The sequence below is a fragment of the Oncorhynchus tshawytscha genome, linkage group LG15 (assembly GCF_018296145.1).
Source record: "Oncorhynchus tshawytscha isolate Ot180627B linkage group LG15, Otsh_v2.0, whole genome shotgun sequence".
Taxonomy (NCBI): domain Eukaryota; kingdom Metazoa; phylum Chordata; class Actinopteri; order Salmoniformes; family Salmonidae; genus Oncorhynchus; species Oncorhynchus tshawytscha.
The window spans coordinates 30047154-30065951 of NC_056443.1; the positions used below are offsets into that span (position 1 = coordinate 30047154).

General features: G+C 41.9%; 2 protein-coding genes across 2 annotated transcripts in view; both read left to right on the forward strand.

Annotated features, from left to right (window-relative positions):
• LOC112214895 (ankyrin-2-like) overlaps positions 1-18798 on the forward strand; it is a 192760-nt gene that overhangs the window by 166254 nt on the left and 7708 nt on the right. Inside the window, 7 exon segments of the mRNA XM_042298414.1 lie at positions 633-710; positions 959-1090; positions 1550-1696; positions 1851-2085; positions 2381-2450; positions 13987-14070; positions 14308-14472. Of these exon segments, the coding sequence (XP_042154348.1) occupies positions 633-710; positions 959-1090; positions 1550-1696; positions 1851-2085; positions 2381-2450; positions 13987-14070; positions 14308-14472 (911 nt within the window).
• Positions 2501-11780, forward strand: LOC112214808 (microtubule-associated protein futsch-like). The gene is made up of 2 exons (XM_024373840.2): positions 2501-9380; positions 9849-11780. The coding sequence occupies exons 1-2, from the start codon at positions 2724-2726 to the stop codon at positions 10887-10889; spliced, it is 7698 nt and encodes a 2565-aa protein (XP_024229608.2). The 5' UTR covers positions 2501-2723; the 3' UTR covers positions 10890-11780.

Here is an 18798-nt window from a genome sequence, read left to right on the forward strand (position 1 = left end):
TGTGGTGTTTGAGCTGTGTCTTGTGTTTGTGGCTGTGTCTCTTTTCTTTTTTCTCTTTTTTTATCTCCAGATTGACTTAGGCAGGGAATCAATTCAATCATTTAAATTATTGAAGGATCAGTTTTATGTTGATGTCATTGAGATCATTTGTCATAGTCAGATTTAGTATCAAATATATTTTATTAACCAAATTAGGCTGTAGGAGTAAAGCTGAATTATATAAAATGATAGAAGAAACCACAATCATTTTTCCTGAGCTGTTACAATGTTGTTTCTGTTGAACTTCTGCAATTTATTTCAATGCCTTTTGATTTAAAAAAAATAGTTTTACAGTCCTGAAAATTGCACGGGGATCACTTTTATGGTATTGCTAATCTATGAACCAACATCATAGTGTAATAAGAAGCTATACACCAAATACATGTCATTTCAGTTACTGTTAATTATCCACACATACCTTCAAATAGTTAACCTTATTGCACCACCGAGCACAATAAAGCCAGCAAAGACGTTTTCCTCATGTGCTCAGTTGAAGATAGTGTTTTCTTTCTAATGTGAATGTGACTTTGCCTGTCCATCCTTGTGTGGCCAATCCTCTCACGGCTCTCCTGCTGTTGTGGTGGCATTTACAGTAGATTCCCAGCATGAAGCCGAGAGGAAAGAGGAACGGTTGGAAATAATAGCCGACCACCTGGGCTTCAGTTGGACGGGTGAGTGGAACACCAGGCATATCGGTACTCGGTGTCAGAAACGATAATCACTTCCCAGTGATTTTGAAGAATGTTCAAATTAACATTGCATATTTAACACTGAAAATTGTCCTATAAGTGTTTGTGGTTGCTATTCTCAAAAAATGTATATGTTATCTGATCTGCCAGATATTTCCAGTATTGGATTTCCATCAATCCTTTTTTAAATCACATCATAATATCTGTCTATTTTCGGGTGTGTTTTCCAGAGCTGGCTCGAGAACTGGAGTTCAGTGAGGAGAAAGTCAATCTAATAAGGCTTGAGAACCCCAATTCACTACAGGACCAAAGCCACGCCCTGCTGAAGCTCTGGACTGACAGGGAGGGTAAAAATGTCACAGGTACGTTGATCTATCTGCTCTTTATTGTATTCAGAATATTCAGTGACATTTAGAATATTCATCATAGGGGCCTCCCAAGTGGTGTAGTGGTCTAAGGCACTGCACTGCATCACAGTGCTAGCTGTGCCACGAGAGATCCTGGTTCGAGTCCAGGCTCTGTCACAGCTGGCCGTGACTGGGAGACCCATGGTGCGGCACACAATTGGCCCAGCATCGTCCGGGTTAGGGGAGGGCTTGGCCGGCAGGCATGTTCCTGCCCCATCGCACATCAGCAACTCATGGCGGGCTGGGCGCAATGCACGCTGACATGGTTGCCAGGTGTACGGTGTTTCCTTCGACACATTGGTGCAACTGGTTTCCAGGTTAAGTGGGCATTGTGTCAAGAAGCATTGCAGCTTGGCTGGGTTGTATTTCCCAATGGCTTTACTATGACCATTTTGTCATATTGTTTTCCCACAGAAACATCACTGATCAAAAGACTAACCAAAATCAACAGAATGGACATTGTCCACCTCATCGAAACCAAGATGGTCAAGTCCACCCAGGAGGACACATCACACACCTATGCAGAGATTGAGAGGACCATTGCACTGGATCACAGTGAAGGTACAGTACAGTGTATTAACAAGTGGAATGGGAATGTTCTATGTTGACTGTCATGAGACAGTAAACCTCATGTCATTTTGTGAAACACCATTTTTTAAAACTATGTCAGAAAGATCACAGGTTAATAACGATGTTCATATTTATGCCTGTCCAGGTTTCTCTGCCCTCCAAGAGGACATAGACAGTCCACGGCCAGGCAGGCGTACAGACAGCACCCCCAGTGGGTCAGGGTCCAGGCAGGGGCCCCTTGTGGTGTCAGAGGAGGACCTCTCCTCCAGCATTTCGTCACATCACGAGACTTCAGGGCGGGTGGAGACAGACGAATCAGTAACAGGCCTCCTGAGACACGTCCAGAAGGAGAAGCTGCAGAAAGAGATGGATTCGACACAGTAAGTCAGTGGGACAGTATAACAGGGAAGTACTGAGTGAAAGAGAAATTGGTTAAGAGGTCTTATATTGTTTTGGAGGGTTTGCCGGTACATACATGTTGTATGGTTGTAGAAACAAACAGTTAATTAAGATATTGATTTGCGTTGTTAAAATCTATCTCTCTCTGTGATGGAGAGAGATAGAGAGAGTCCGACAGAAAGAGGGAAAGACAGAAAGAGGGACCAACAGAAAGAGGGACTTGGGAGACTTCAAAGGGGATTAGATGTTTGACCTTGTTATTGTTTTGTTCCTCAGTTCTGTGGGCGGTACATCAGATACTGGACCGGAGAAGGCTGAGTCACTACATATGGGCACTTTCAAACAAGTAAGTCCCTTCTTCACCTTGTACCGCACCTCCCCCTACCAGCTCACCTCTCATGTCCTAGATCCTGTCTACAAAGGGCCCACCCCTCCCCCCTCGCCCTCTCTATCTGTCAAGCATTCTGAGGACGGGGCACAGGGAGGTGCAGAGTGGGGTGAGGGGTCAACTCACCCCCCCCAGGCTGAAAGTGACAACAAATGGGTGTTGTCACCAACGAGTCACCAACAGTCGCCCACAAGAAGTCGTAGGCGTGTCTGTGGGAGCCGTCCGTTGTCCATGACCGACTTCGAGGACAGTCTGACTGAATGTGACCAGGCCGAGCCAGACTTCAGTGAGCTGTCTGTGGAGCTAAAGCAAACCTCAGAGGACTACACTTACCTCTCCACCACCTCTGTCACTATGACAATGGAACGGGTCACAGAGAACATCAGTATTACAGCCAAGCCTATAAATGTACCACAGTCTACTCAGCTGCCTCAGTCTTCTGAGGTGGTACGACCCAAAGAGACACATAAGATATTCTCAAAGGATCATATTGACGAGGTGTCACACAGACTTTACAAAGTCCTGTTTGGGTATGTAGTGAAGTCAACTAGTAAAGGATCCAGGAAAACACCAATGGAATTGGATGAAGTGGCGGGTACTTACAGAGCCAGCCCGGTTTATGCAGAGGATTCCCCTACCTCCATGCCTTTGATTGATGTAGACCAGGCTGAGCTTTATGTCAGACCTGTAGATATCAGTCCCTTGATCCCAGAGTCTATCTCCTTTGAAGTGGGTAAGGAATCCCAGACAATAGCTCAAACATCATCTGACGTGTCAAGAACCACTCTCATTTCAGATTCGGTCAAAGTAAAATCCATTGTCAGCACTGCATTAATCCAGATGTCACATGAATCAACTGCTGAGCCCCCAGGAGAGGTGTTAGATCCTCCAGTGGCTGACTCCAGATCAGCCAAATCTGTTATACCGGAGGTAGAGTACAGTTTTGCGATAACCTTACCTATCACTCAACACAAGCCTTCAAGTCAGGAGGAAGCCTTTGTTACATTCTTATCAGAGTCATTCATGCCTTTGGTGCCAGAATCTACAGCCTCCGAAACCGAAAAAAAGTCTTCATCCCCTGACTCAGGGTCTGAGTATGCTACTAAATTTGTAGTTTCAATGCATGATCGATCATCTTCCCCAGAGTCAGTGACTTCAGATGATAGGTCTGGGTTCCAATCACCTGAATCCCCTATACTAGAGTATCGCCTGTCAACACCTGATTCATCCATACTGTTGACTGAGAGTAGAGCCTCATCCCCTGAATCACTGTCATCCGTTACTGAACTTAGGCTTCTTTTGCCTGACTCGTCCATACCTAATTTTAGACCCCTGTCTCCTTTACCATCCCCTGAGATTAAATGGGAAACTGCAAAATTACCTGCTTATGCCTCTGGACAAATGTTTAGGCCATTGACATCTATGGTTCCAAACAAGGGAGAGTTTACCAGAGCGATATCTCCAGGTAGTGAAAGTAGTTATTGTCGATCTATTTCACCTGAATCTGTAATTTACGAAGCTGAAGACAGAGCATCGTCTCCTGAATCAGTAATTCTGGAAACAGTGAGGTGGCATTTTTCATCAGATAGACCACTATCTCCTGAAGAGGATTTACAGAAGAGGGTATCATCACCTGAATCTACCGGGTCAGTCAATGAACATAGACCCCTATCCCCTGATTCTCCTGTACCTGAGTTTAGACAGGTCATACCTGAATCGGTTATCTCCACTTCGGGATACAGATCATTCTCACCTGAATCAGAGACTTCAGTGACTTCAGAAACTGAATGTATACCATTGGAGGCTTTTGCCTTTTGGCAGAGACCAGACTCACCTGAGTCTTCAAGATCAGTAGATGAAGATATATTTCTGTCTCCAGATTCACCAATTCCACAATGTTGGCAATCTGAACCCATTGCTTTAGTGACGTTCTGTAGAACATCATCATCCCAGTCTATATTTTCAGATGTAGATTATGAAACTGCACCCTTAGTTTCATTACTTTATAAGGATAGACCTTCATCATCTGAATCAGTAGCATCGATAGATGAGTACAGAGCGCTATCACATGAATCACCTATACCTCAGTTTCGACACTTATTACCCGACTCTATTGTTGATTATAGATCAGATTCATCTAAATCAGTATTGTCAGACACTGAATATGTTCCAATGTCGCTGGAGTCTATAGCTGCAGCGCATAGATCAGATTCACCTGAAAATGTTGACTTTGAAAAGGAGATCACGTATCCAGCGTTGACCAAATTGGAATCCCCTAAACTCCTTGTTTTTCCATCCGTGACAAAAGCAAAGTTGACACTTGTTCCAGAAAAATTACAATTGGCAGCAGAATCATTTGAAGCCATTAAACCTAACCCTTTAATGTCAGAACCTGCTATTTCAACAGACATGCAAAATATACATCCAGATATACAGCAGTCCACTGAAAAGGGCAAAAGAAAACTCAATCCATTGTCGGCAAAGACGAAACCCGCAAAAAAAATTAAATCAAAGTCCGCCAAAATTGATCCAGCATCTGAATCAGAGACCGAAATTCCTGCTGAAATACAATTATCTGAGTCAGCATTATCTTCTACAAACCCACCTCCAACGAAACCTGCAGAAGTTGTAACTGCACCTAAACCAGCACTACCCGAATCTACTAAACCTGAACCTCACAAAGGACTATCAGTACCTGATGTAGCTCAACCTTCAGAAGACCAACACATGGTACTATGCGTGTCACCAATAACTGTAACTGAATCAGGTGTATATGTCCCTGAAAGTCCACCAATCATATTCAAGTACACAGCTCCACCCTTTCTGGAATCTAGTAAACCTCAACCTCTATTAGGTCTATCAGCCACTGGTGACGAGGCTCAACCTCCAGAAGATCAAGACATGGTACTATGCGTGTTGCCAATAACTGTAACTGAATCAGGTATTAATGTCGCTGAAAGTTCACCAATATTAACCGAGTCCTCAACTGCACCATTATTTGAATTTAGTCAAACTGAACCTCAAAAAGGACTATTAGTACCTGCCTTGGCTCAATCTTCATCTGTATCACCATCTGTGTCACCAATAACAGTATCCGAATCAGGGACACATGTCCTTCCATCAGCAATACTAGTGCCAGAGTACAGACTTGTGTATGATGCAGAACTTTGGAAGCTTATCTCTCAAGTAAATGACCCACAATATGTAGGAGAAACCTACTGTAGTAAAACAGGTGTGTTTGAGTATGCTGGACAAAGAATGGAGTATGAGGTGACATCGGAACCTGAACGTAAATCGTTATCAATAGATTCTCCAGCTGAGGAGAATGACTCTAAGCCACTGTCACCGGAGTCATTATCAGAGTACAGACCCATGTCATCTTCATCCCTGATGCTGTTGGAGGATATTAAAACAATGTCTCCTGCGTCTACAAGAACAACGGATGAAAATAGGTCATTGTCACCAGATTCCCCCGTACCCAAATATTCACCATTGTTCTGTGAAGCTGTTCAGTTTCACCTTAGGTCATCATCACCTGAATCGTTACCAGATGATGAGGTTTCTGAGATATTTGAGTCAAGATTTGTAGCTATTGAAGGTAGACCCTTATCGCCTGAGTCGACTGGATCAGTCAGTGAGAATAACTCACTTTCAAAAGACAAAGACATGGTACCTTGTGTGTCACCAATAACGGTAGAAGAATCGGGTGTAGAAGTCCCTGAAAGTCCACCAATAATATTTGAGTCCACAGCCCAATTCATTTCTGAATCATCTAAACCTGAGTGTCAGAAAATACTTTATGTACCTAATTTAGCACAACCTTCAATAGAGCAAGATTTGACGCCATCCATGTCAACAATAACGGTAACTGAATCAGATGTTGATGTCCCAGAAAGTCCACCAATAACATTCGAGTCCACAGCCCAATTATTTCCTGAATCTAGTAAACCTGAAGCTCAGAAAGGACTGTCAGTACCTGATTTCACCCACACTCCAAAAGAACCATCTTTGTCACCAATAACAGTATTTGAAGAAGGAATACTTGTCATTCCATCAGTCATACGAGTCCCAGTTTACAAACTTAAGTATGATGCAGAGCTTTGGAAGCTGATCTCTCCAATACATGACCCCCATTATGTAGGGGAAACCCCCAAAACGGGTATATTTGAGTATGCTGACAATATCATAGAGTATGTACAGACATCAGAAAGAGAAAGTCAAAGTTCATCAACTGAGGTTACTGAGGAAAGACCACTCACACCTGATTCTGAGTCTGAATATAGGCCTCTCGCAACTGAGTCAGTTAAGATAAAGGCTGTTTTGAGATCAGATTCAGCAGAGTCAGTAAAGTCATTGAAAGCATGTCAATCTTTATCTCTGAATTCTCCCATACCCCAATATTCACTATTTTCCCTTGAAACGGCTCAATCCTATCATAGATCATTGTCACCTGAATCAGTATCTGATTCAGATGTTGAAATAGACCCAAAATATTCAATAGCTCTGGGTATTGACACGAGATCGTCCTTTCCTGAATCTCTAGGATCTGTCCATGAACATAGATCACTGTCCCCTGACTCTCCTGTACCTCCGTTTAGACAGGTAATACCTGAATCTGTTCTTGGATACAGATCCTCATCGCCTGAATCAGTGACTTCAGAAACCAAATTTATACTTTCTGAGGCTTTTTCCTTTTGGCAGAGACCAGACTCACCTGAGTCAATAGCATCAGATACAGAGGAAAGACCCCTATCACCTGAGTCTTTATCAGAGTATAGAATCATGTCTCCTGAATCAGTCATGCAACTGACAAACAGCAGATCATCATCACCTGAATCTACAGCATCAGTGGATGAGTACAGGTGTCTTTCTCCAGATTCCCCCATGCCTGAGTTTAGACAGGCATTACAAGAATCTATCGTTTCAATGGTTGGATATAGGTTCTCATCCCCTGAATCATTGGCAGATTATGAAACAGAATCTGAAACAGAATACACTCTTTTGATTTCTGAGATTGAAGATAGACCCGACAGTCCCGATTCAACGGCATCAGTAGATGAGTTTAAAGCTCTGTCACCAGACTCCCCAGTACCCAAGTACACACAGCACGAAACTACTACACTAGTGGCATGGAATAGATCAGCATCGCCTGAATCGATATGCTCAGATACGGAATCTGAAATAGAGTTATTCATAGTTGCCTCAATTCTTCTTAAGGATAGATGCTCATCAGCTGAATCAATTGCATCTATAGATGAATGCATGGCATTGTCTCCTGACTCCCCCATACCTCAGTTTAGACAGATGTTACCTGAATCTGCTATTTCAACCATTGGGTACAGGTCATCATCACCCAAATCATTTGCTTCAGATATTGAACATGCACCACTCATTTCTGAGTCCTTATTTGATGAGGTGAGACCAGACTCACCTGAATCAGTGGCATCAGTTGATGAACATAGACCATTAACACCCGAGGGTCCTGTCCCTGATTATAGGGAGGCGTTACCAAAATCTGTATCAATAAGGGAATTATCCTCCACTGGATCAGTGTTGTCGGATTCGGAACACTTCATATCAACTGCAGAGTATTTTGCTACTGAACCTACGCAATTGTCACCTGAATCAGTAGAATCAAACTGTGGGGAAACAGAGTTGTCAGCCAAAAGTCTCATTCCTGAGCGCGCATTACCATCAGAAATATTGGCACGTGAAGAAACAGACCAGAAATCAATGGCTGGTTCACCTATACCTGGAACAACCATGATGGTGGAAGAATACAATCTTATGTACGATGCACCTGAGTCTTTGCCTGACTGCCAACCCATGTCACCTGCAACATTAGTGTTAAAGGCAGATGTTGGAATATCATCACCCGAATCTGTGATATTAGAGAAACAAGTTGAGAAGGATAGATCGCTATCCCCTGAGTCAGCTGAATACAGACCCATGTCTCTAGAATCAGCCATGTCAATGGTTGACGTTAGAACATCTTCACCTGAATCAATGCATGAAATGAATGACAACAGGTCGCTTTCTCCAGACTCACAGATCCCTCAGTATACAATATCAGGTGTATCACGAATGGATTCATGTAATATGGAGTATGCCACAATAGAACACAGGTCATCATCACCTGAATCAACGTCTTCTGGCTCTGAGTATGAGCTAATGGCCATATCACCTTCAGCATTAGAGAGTAGGCCATCCTCACCTGATTCCCTAGAATCAGTTGGCAGGAATCGGCGGCTTTCGCCTGACTCACCGGTGCCTCAGTTTATGAGGATTTTATCTCAGTACTTCATGGAACCCCTTAGTGATATAACGTCTTCACCTGAATCCGTGTCATCAGACACTGTATTCGTAGCCTTACCTCTAGATTATTGGGCCGATGTCCTCCGAAGGCAGTCGTCTCCTGAATCCGGTGAATCAGATGAAGAGTTAAGTTTAGTTATTACAGGTAGAGAAACAATGACATTTAAAGCAGGTACGTTGAGTGATGTGACAACTGTTTTAACTTCTGAGCGTGTCCCATTGTCACCCAAAGAAAAGTCCTTGGGTGTCACTCTGTTGTCAGTCCCCGATAATGAATTTGAAATAGATCAGGGACAAATGAGCACGACAGATCAAGGCTTATCAAGGGTCAGTGGACTAGTAGCAGAAATGGTTACCTCATCTACGGAATGGACACAGACAAAGCATGGTTCAGAGCATGCTGAAACCATCCCAGCTCCCCAAGCCACTATTGGTTTGGAAGACGTCAAAAAGGTCCAGAAAGACGTCCCAGTAAGTCAACAACCAGTGAAGGTCCAGGACGGAAAAGAGGAAGAAGTAGAGGTCCTGTGCCCCAGTGCGGATACAATAAACACCCAGGAAGACCCACAGAGGGTAAGAGAGAGAGCATGAGAAAGCTGACTTGCACGTGCCATGAAATAATGGAATAACTCCCATGCTAATGGAGGATGATAATAACACTGTGTGGTTGAAATGGATGTCTGGATTCTGAAGAATGTTTGTGCAATCACAATAGACTTGGATGGTGTTTGATGTAACTAACCAATTTTGTCTCTTTTGAGATGTAACTAATAATTTGTGAAAAAGCACAGTCTCATTACTGTAACGTCATCTGGCACATCATGTTGGCCTTTAGAATTGCATGGTTTGTTCTCCAATGGTTTGTTTTTGAAATTTGTTCTTGCAGTGATTTAAAATATAACATGTTGTTGAAGAAAATGAATCACAAGACCTAGTACTCTAATAAGTGTTATGCAGTTTGTTGATGGGATGTCGGTGGTGCATGCTGTAACAACGCATTTCAGTAATCCATGTTCAAGTGATGTCAACATTTATTTCTAGGCTCCGTCTCAAACTGCCAAGGAAATACTGTTGCAGACCGGTTATGGAAAGATGCAAAGTGAATTCAAGTCTACCATGATAATGGAAAGTACTTTTCATGAGCCAAAGGCAGTTCCAGCCTTCAGTCAAGAAACCAGTGTATCGGTCCTGGCATCTACTAAACAGATGAAGACAGCCACAGGCTACGAACCTCTTATATCAACTCCATTGCAGATCAGTGAACAAGACCCCTTCACTACCCATAGAGCAGTCACACCTAAACTAAAGAAACCTGACTCTGCCCGTCAGGAATTCCTTGGCTCGAGTGAATTTACATGCAAGGAATTTGAGCAGAATCAATCGGGTGAGTTATTTTCGCCGATGTCAAGCCAATTCCTGGTGCCTCCAGACTATGAAGCTGTGTTTTCTGGACGCCAGTCTCTGAGAGTCTCTGAGTGTAGCCAGGTGTCTCCCACTGATATGAGTCCAGTTTTGCCCGTCTTCAGTGACTCTCTGTCAGATAAGAGTCAGGTCACGACGACCACCCTGATAGGTCTTGAGTCCGCTTCCAAGTCTGTTACACCTGGATCCGCAGAAGCCTTTGAATTCTCCCCAGACTTTAAGCGAGTGCTCGGGGAATTTGAGAAATCACTCTCTGCATTTGGACCAGATATCCAATCAGATTCCGCCCAAGAAGACTCAGACCTGGAGTTCTTTGACTGCAAAGATGACTTGTCAGACTTCTTAGAGCCAGAGGATCTGGAGCCAGAGGAACCTGAAGACCTCTACCACATTGAAGAGCCTCCTTCCCCAACCCCCTTCGGCAGCACACCGGAGACAGGCTTCCTCAAAGGGAGCCCTATATACAGCACACAGTTCCTACGGGTGGATGACCAAAAGCGCTTCTCATCGGGTAGTGAAAGTCTTGGGGATTATGGCATTTATGACAGACCAGAAAGTGAAAGTGAAACTGTACCTACATGTGAAGAGCTTCCCTCCAGGTCGCGGGCAGGGTACGATGACGATGAGTACTCTCTGGAACGGGTAAGAGGTCGAGCATGACGACTGCACCCTGCCCTGGCTTGTGTCCCAGCTTCTCAGGCTGATTGCAGTGTTACCACAGTCCAGAGAGGACATCAACTCACTCAAACACAAGTATAAAAAGCTTATCAGTGCTGTGTTTGCATGTGTGTATACTTACAAGACAATACACTGTAAGTCAAACCACTGGTCACTGACCAACACAATGGAGTAATCATGGGACAAAATCAGGAATAAGGAATATACTTACCTTTGAGAATGTTTGCTTGCTGTGTTTGCTAATTATTTTCCTATTTTCAGCTAAGGTATTTGATACAATGAAGAGAACCCACACTACATACGAATAAATTCCATTAAAAAAAGTGAAATAATTGTCTAACCTTTACTGTCAATACTTCATATTCCACATCAACATTCCAAACAGAGGTATTTGTTTAGACTTTAACCACAATTTCTTTGGATTATCGTTTACATATCTTGCATGGCTGGTTTTGTTGAAGGGGTGTTGTACAACTGGGCCTTCTCTTCATCTTCCATCTCCAACACCATTTCATAGAACCTCTCTCATATTTGATTTATTTCTGAAAAGTTATATCAGGTCTACGATAGCCTACTTTTGAATGCCTTTTTGCTATTCCAATGAGATAAAAGTAAAAAGTCCAACCGAGAAAGAGAAAAGAAGGAACACTGTTGCTTGTTGTTTTGTTCTTGCAGTAACTGTGCCTGCAGTAACTGTTCTTGCAGTAACTGTGCCTGCAGTAACTATACAAAATGTGTAACCATGATATAATGATCTATTATGCTCACAATGGCTGTGTGCTGTCTCTCAGGAGATAAATGAGGAGCTAGGGTTGCTGTCATCGGATAACTCAGAGGAAGAGGTGTTAACCTCCAGGGTGGTCCGACGCAGAGTTATCATCCAGGTATCGGGCATCGGAGAGCATGTAGAGGAGTGGGCGCTGCCATAGTGTGCTGTGGTGCTGGGTTTAGATGGGAGTTGACTTTTTGCTTGTGGGTAATTTTGTTGCTGTGCTGAACTTTGGATAATGCCTATGATATACAGTGGGGCAAAAAAGTATTTAGTCAGCCACCAATTGTGCAAGTTCTCCCACTTAAAAATATGAGAGAGGCCTGTAATTTTCATCATAGGTACACTTCAACTATGACAGACAAAATGAGAAAAAAAATCCAGAAAATCACATTGTAGGATTTTGAATGAATTTATTTGCAAAAAATGGTGGAAAATAAGTATTTGGTCACCTACAAACAAGCAAGATTTCTGGCTCTCACAGACCTGTAACTTCTTCTTTAAGAGGCTCCTCTGTCCTCCACTCGTTACCTGTATTAATGGCACCTGTTTGAACTTGTTATCAGTATAAAAGACACCTGTCCACAACCTCAAACAGTCACACTCCAAACTCCACTATGGCCAAGACCAAAGAGCTGTCAAAGGACACCAGAAACAAAATTGTAGACCTGCACGAGGCTGGAAAGACTGAATCTGCAATAGGTAAGCAGCTTGGTTTGAAGAAATCAACTGTGGGAGCAATTATTAGGAAATGGAAGACATACAAGACCACTGATAATCTCCCTCGATCTGGGGCTCCACGCAAGATCTCACCCCAAAATGATCACAAGAACGGTGAGCAAAAATCCCAGAACCATACGGGGGGACCTAGTGAATGACCTGCAGAGAGCTGGGACCAAAGTAACAAAGCGTACCATCAGTAACACACTACGTCGCCAGGGACTCAAATCCTGCAGTGCCAGACGTGTCCCCCTGCTTAAGCCAGTACATGTCCAGGCCCATCTGAAGTTTGCTAGAGAGCATTTGGATGATCCAGGAGAAGATTGGGAGAATGTTATATGATCAGTTGAAACCAAAATATAACTTTTTGGTAAAAACTCAACTCGTCGTGTTTGGAGGACAAAGAATGCTGAGTTGCATCCAAAGAACACCATACCTACTGTGAAGCATGGGGGTGGAAACATCATGCTTTGGGGCTGTTTTTCTGCAAAGGGACCAGGACGACTGATCCGTGTAAAGGAAATAATGAATGGGGCCATGTATCGTGAGATTTTGAGTGAAAACCTCCCATCAGCAAGGGCATTGAAGATGAAACGTGGCTGGGTCTTTCAGCATGACAATGATCCCAAACACACCGCCCGGGCAACGAAGGAGTGGCTTCGTAAGAAGCATTTCAAGGTCCTGGAGTGGCCTAGCCAGTCTCCAGATCTCAACCCCATAGAAAATCTTTGGAGGGAGTTGAAAGTCCATGTTTCCCAGCAACAGCCCCATAACATCACTGCTCTAGAGGAGATCTGCATGGAGGAATGGGCCAAAATACCAGCAACAGTGTGTGAAAACCTTGTGAAGACTTACAGAAAACGTTTGACCTCTGTCATTGCCAACAAAGGGTATATAACAAAGTATTGAGATAAACTTTTGTTATTGACCAAATACTTATTTTCCACCATAATTTGCAAATAAATTCATTAAAAATCCTACAATGTGATTTTCTTGATTTTTTTTCCCATTTTGTCTATCATAGTTGAAGTGTACCTATGATGAAAATTACAGGCCTCTCTCATATTTTTAAGTGGGTGAACTTGCAAAATTGGTGGTTGACTAAATACTTTTTTGCCCCACTGTATATATACAGTATATTCATGTTTAGATTTCTGTCTCATTCTGTCTCCGCTTTGTTTTATACTGCACCATCATCTGCCATATAATTTTGTTCTGTGACAGATTGATGAAATATTTGTGATGTTAGATAATGGTGGATATGGTAATGTATATGATAATGGTTGATATGTATATGATAATGGTTGATATGGTAATGTATATGGTCATGGGCGATATGGTAATGTATATGATAATGGTTGATATGGTAATGTATATGATAATGGTCGATATGGTAATGTATATGATAATGGTTGATATGGTCATGTATATGATAATGGTTCGAAATGACTGATCTATGTTGGTTTATTTCCCTTTTTGAGATTGCAATGTTTAAACCGGTTCATCTGTGTACTTGCTTTAACTCCAGTGTGTGTTTCGGGTCTGTTAAGTCAGTGCTCTGACTGTGCATTTACTATGTTCTCTCTCCAGGCGGATGACCTGCCAGACATCCCTCCCCAGACAGTTACAGAAGAACAGTACATGGATGAGCAAGGAAACATGGTAGTCAAGAAGGTAAAAGGGACATTTTACACCTACATTCACAGACACTGACCTCTAGAACACTCCCCGATTTACAGTAGACCTCAACAACATAAGAAAAATATAAACTCCCACCAAATGATGATTATTTATTACATAACTACTATTTATCAATGATTTCCCCAGGCAAATAAGTGTGTTTGCTCTTATATGGCCTAGTCATGCAGCTCAGTGCTCTACATTCCTCTCTCTCTGGTCTCTCTGCCCCAGATCACACGGAAGGTGATCCGTAAGTACTTCTCTCCAGACGGTGTGGAGAGAGAGGAGGTGACGGTGCAGGGATCTCAGCAGGAGATGGTCAGCGTGGAGGAGGGAGACAGCTTCAACAAGGTGGTGAAGAGGACAGTGGTCCGGAGTGAGGGAGATCAGACTGAGGTCAGTCCGTCCATCTGTCGTCTTTGTGTCTATGCGTTTACATTTTGGTCATTTAGCAGATGCTCTTATCCAGAGCGACTTACAGTAAGTAGTGAGTGCGTACATTTTTGTATTTTGTTTGTACTGGTAAGGGCTGTGCGGTCACCGTAATTGACCGTTAATTAACATTAACACATTTAGCATCTCCGGGCTTCCACACATAACCAATGATGCAGATATATGGAATGTCTACATTTTAAAAAGTCTAATAAATCCATGTAATATAGCCATAATAAATCCATTATTTATTTTAGACAGGTCTAAAGAAACATGATGTAGTCTATTTCATAAGAACAGAATAACATACTCTGAGTTGTCCTGATGTGGCTATGCCAAATGGCTGTGGGCTACACTAGTTCATTTAGCAGACAAGATTTGCTTAGAATTCTGTGGTATTATTTTACAGTATGAAGAATACAATTGAACAAAGCTGAATAAAATATAAATATTTTCTCCAAACGATTTGTTAGAGTGAACACATGCAGCTATTCTGTGTTGAGGGGTAAACAAAGAAACTGGTCCTCCGATATGTTTAATTTACAGTTATTAATGTGACTTTAGTTGTTCTACAAATGTTGGGCTGTATGTTTTGATTTTTAATACATTTGCATGATGCATGATGCGACTCTAATAATGATTTGGAAAAAAGTTGCTTGAAAAGCATGAGCTCTGCTTTGTTTTTTTGCGCAGGCTGTACACACTACATCAGTCTCTCATTCACAATTTGACAAGCACTTGATAACGCCAGTGGCCGGTGTACCAGTGGCTGCGCGCTCCATCGCGTGATTGGTTCTTTCTCACAGGCTACAAGTTAAGACAGACTTATCAGGGTTGCGACTGCGCGTCCTTATTCAATTCAGAAGTGTATTTTGAAGATATTGGAAGAACTGTCCACATTTAACAAGATGAGTAGGCCTAACGAACAGCAAAAGCAGTAGCCTATGTCAATCTACTATCCCACATAGTACAAAGGTCGACCTATTCTATTCTGTGTGAGAAATAAATATTCCAAACATAGTCTGGGACAGTTGTGGGATGTGATAGTTCCCAAATTAATATGCAATTTGCTGATGCTACAGATCAGAAAGTTAAGCTTAAAATGTTGATAAACTATTAGGCTATTTCATCACATTATAAGCACAGCAGTGCACACATGGTAGTAGGATATAAGCGTGAATGTTCCATTAGTGGAAAACACCATTGTCAAAAGTGACCACAAATGCCATTATGCAATTAATGATTTTATTATAAAGGTGCATTTTTATAGCAAAATATTTCTTCCCCAAACTTGAAAGTCACGCGTTGCTTATGTATGTCAGTTAGGCTCTACACCCCTTGTAAAGCGGATTAATGTGCTTCATTTTAAGAAGTTATTAGGCTCCACACCTTATTAAAACATATAGGCCTATGGGCTAGGCTACATGAGGTGTGATACTAACCTTATTAAAACATATAGGCCTTTGGGCTAGGCTACATAAGGTGTGATACTAACCTTATTAAAACATATAGGCCTTTGGGCTAGGCTACATGAGGTGTGATACTAACCTTATTAAAACATATAGGCCTATGGGCTAGGCTACATGAGGTGTGATACTAACCTTATTAAAACATATAGGCCTATGGGCTAGGCTACATGAGGTGTGATACTAACCTTATTAAAACATATAGGCCTATGGGCTAGGCTACATGAGGTGTGATACTAACCTTATTAAAACATATAGGCCTATGGGCTAGGCTACATGAGGTGTGCGACTATGATTAAGTCGTGAAAAAAGGCATTGTTTATTTTGCTCGACATCATTCACAAGTGTTAATATATAACTTAGAAAGGTTTAGAATGGACCATTATCATGCACCTGTATCAAAACAGGGGCATCGGGGAAAAATACATGTCATCTATGCACTTAAATTGCGAATGGAGGACGCTTTTTTATTTTTTTATTTTCATGTCTGCCAGGTAGGCTTTAACCCTGTTGTAATTATAAGCAATGTGCTTTAATATTAGGAAAGTTGAGAAATAAATATAGTAGGCCTAGCCTATAGAAAGCTGATCCCTCTCTTTTTAGTAGAGGCCATCATTCTGATTTCTCGTGCAAATGCATAGCCTATAGAAATGTTGCACAACATGAGCTCTCATGAAGTGTTTGAATCGATTTTCATTGATGTCAGAGTGATTAGAGGGACAATAGAGTGCTGAGTACCAGGCAGTTAGCAAGTGTGTTAGGCTACTAATGACCAGCAGCAGCATCAGAGCTTCGAGAAGCCTAATTACCGTGACTAAACAGTCACGTGGAATTTGACTGCCTTCATGACTGCCGGTGTGGAGGTAATACAGTCAACACTACAGCCCTAGTACTGGACCCCCATGGGAATCGAACCCACGTCTCTGGCATTGCAAGTGCCAAGTGTCTATAGTCTTTCTTTGGGGTCAATATTCCAGTGTTTCTGAAAACTATTGAGTATTACATGCAAGAACCATTTCAATGGCAATATACTTATGCAGTATACTAGATGCTGTAGAGATCTGTCAGCTAGAACACTACACCTCCCATAACCCCCTGTGCTACAGGTCACCTGGCCAATTAAGGAGCTGAGTGATAGGTTAACTTGGCAGCATCTGTGCTAAACTGGGAGCATGCCACAAGAGGAGCTGCAAATTGCACAGCTTCATAGACCCAGGGGGGTTTTCTGGATCAAAATACACCGCTTCATGGACCCAGATTTTTTTTCTGGATCGAAATGCACAGCTTCATGGACCCAGGGGGTTTTTCTGGATCAAAATGGGGCTTAGGCGGTGGGTGTGGCAGTGGGCGTGGCAGCGCATTGGTACCAACCATTAGTATGTGTGTAACGGGGGCTGAGCTATAGCGGAGTTTGTGAGGCAAGGCCGGATCCAGAAGGGGCCTGGGGCCGGGTAATTTTTACAAAAACATCTGTAGAGTCAGAATGTTTTGAGCTCTGTGATACTCACAAGCATCGTTAGAAGGTAAAGGGTTCTTCTACATAGAAGATCAGAGGAAATCCCAGGACATTCAGTAGTGTCTATAATGCTGTATAAGCTCACGTAGTTGCTGTCACAAACTCCACACAGTTGTCACTGACTAGTTGGATATTCATTTCCCACTGAGCAAACCATTTCTGTTCTTAATATAATTCATTTTGATCAGGTTTTTGCTTTGGCTGACCTTATTTTCTTTTACTGACATTTGTCAAGGAAACTCGTGAATGCAACTGTTTATGTCAAATAGTTTTGTGTTCGACTAAGCTAACATATAGAATAGTTTTAAGATGGCCATACCATAGATCATTTAGCTAGTTGATTTGGAATTTTAGGACCCCTTTAGGTATAATTTTTTTAAATAAAAAATGATTTGATAAATTATTACATTTCGCCTTTACTACTGTAGCACATAGAAACACATTGAATAACAAATCCATAAAAAATAAATAATGAGGAATAAGGATTTGAAGTGCCTGTCCTATATCTAGGAGATATAAGAAAGCTCAGGAAATATATATATTTTTTTGGACACATAGTTAAACCCTTATTTTTGTTGCCACAAAACTACCTCCATACTTCCATTTGTTTGTATGGGTTACTTTCAGGCGAGTCCCGTCTTTCCATAGAGTTGTCATAACCGCTCGGACGCTCCAGACGTTTTCGTGAAAAGAGCGATTTTCAGGATGTCTCCTGGTCTGACAAACACCACTGTAGCTCGTGAATTGAGATACAACCAACCTGATATCTCTAGCTTAAACTGAAGGATTTTGATGGGGATTGTTTTATTATGTTACATAGATTGACTCACGGGTGCATCAATAGACTCTTAAGGAATAATTATTAAAGGTTGTATAAATTAATGATATATACCCATTGATTCTTGAAGAATATAACTTAGAAATGAGCTTAGATGAATAGTCATAAACCATCAGAACCCCAAATGTAAGCTTGTTTTACTCCAATGTATGTAAATAAAGTAAATGTTAACAAGCACTATTTAGCCTCAAAACATGTTTAAAACTATAATTTTGATATCATGGATGGTCAGTCCTTGCATCCATAGCTCTGTCTATGAATTTGAGAGTGGTTCAATTTCTCCAGGCCCATCTCTCTGCTTTTTAACGAAACAGTGGCACTTTGTTATTGCTTCAACTGCCTATTGCCTCTTTAATGTTTGAATGAAACCCTTTTGAATCATTTAATGTTTGGAGTATATTACATGCTGACCGAGTTAGACCTTTTGATTTGAAATATGAAATAACAAAGTGCAACTGTATATTCAAAAC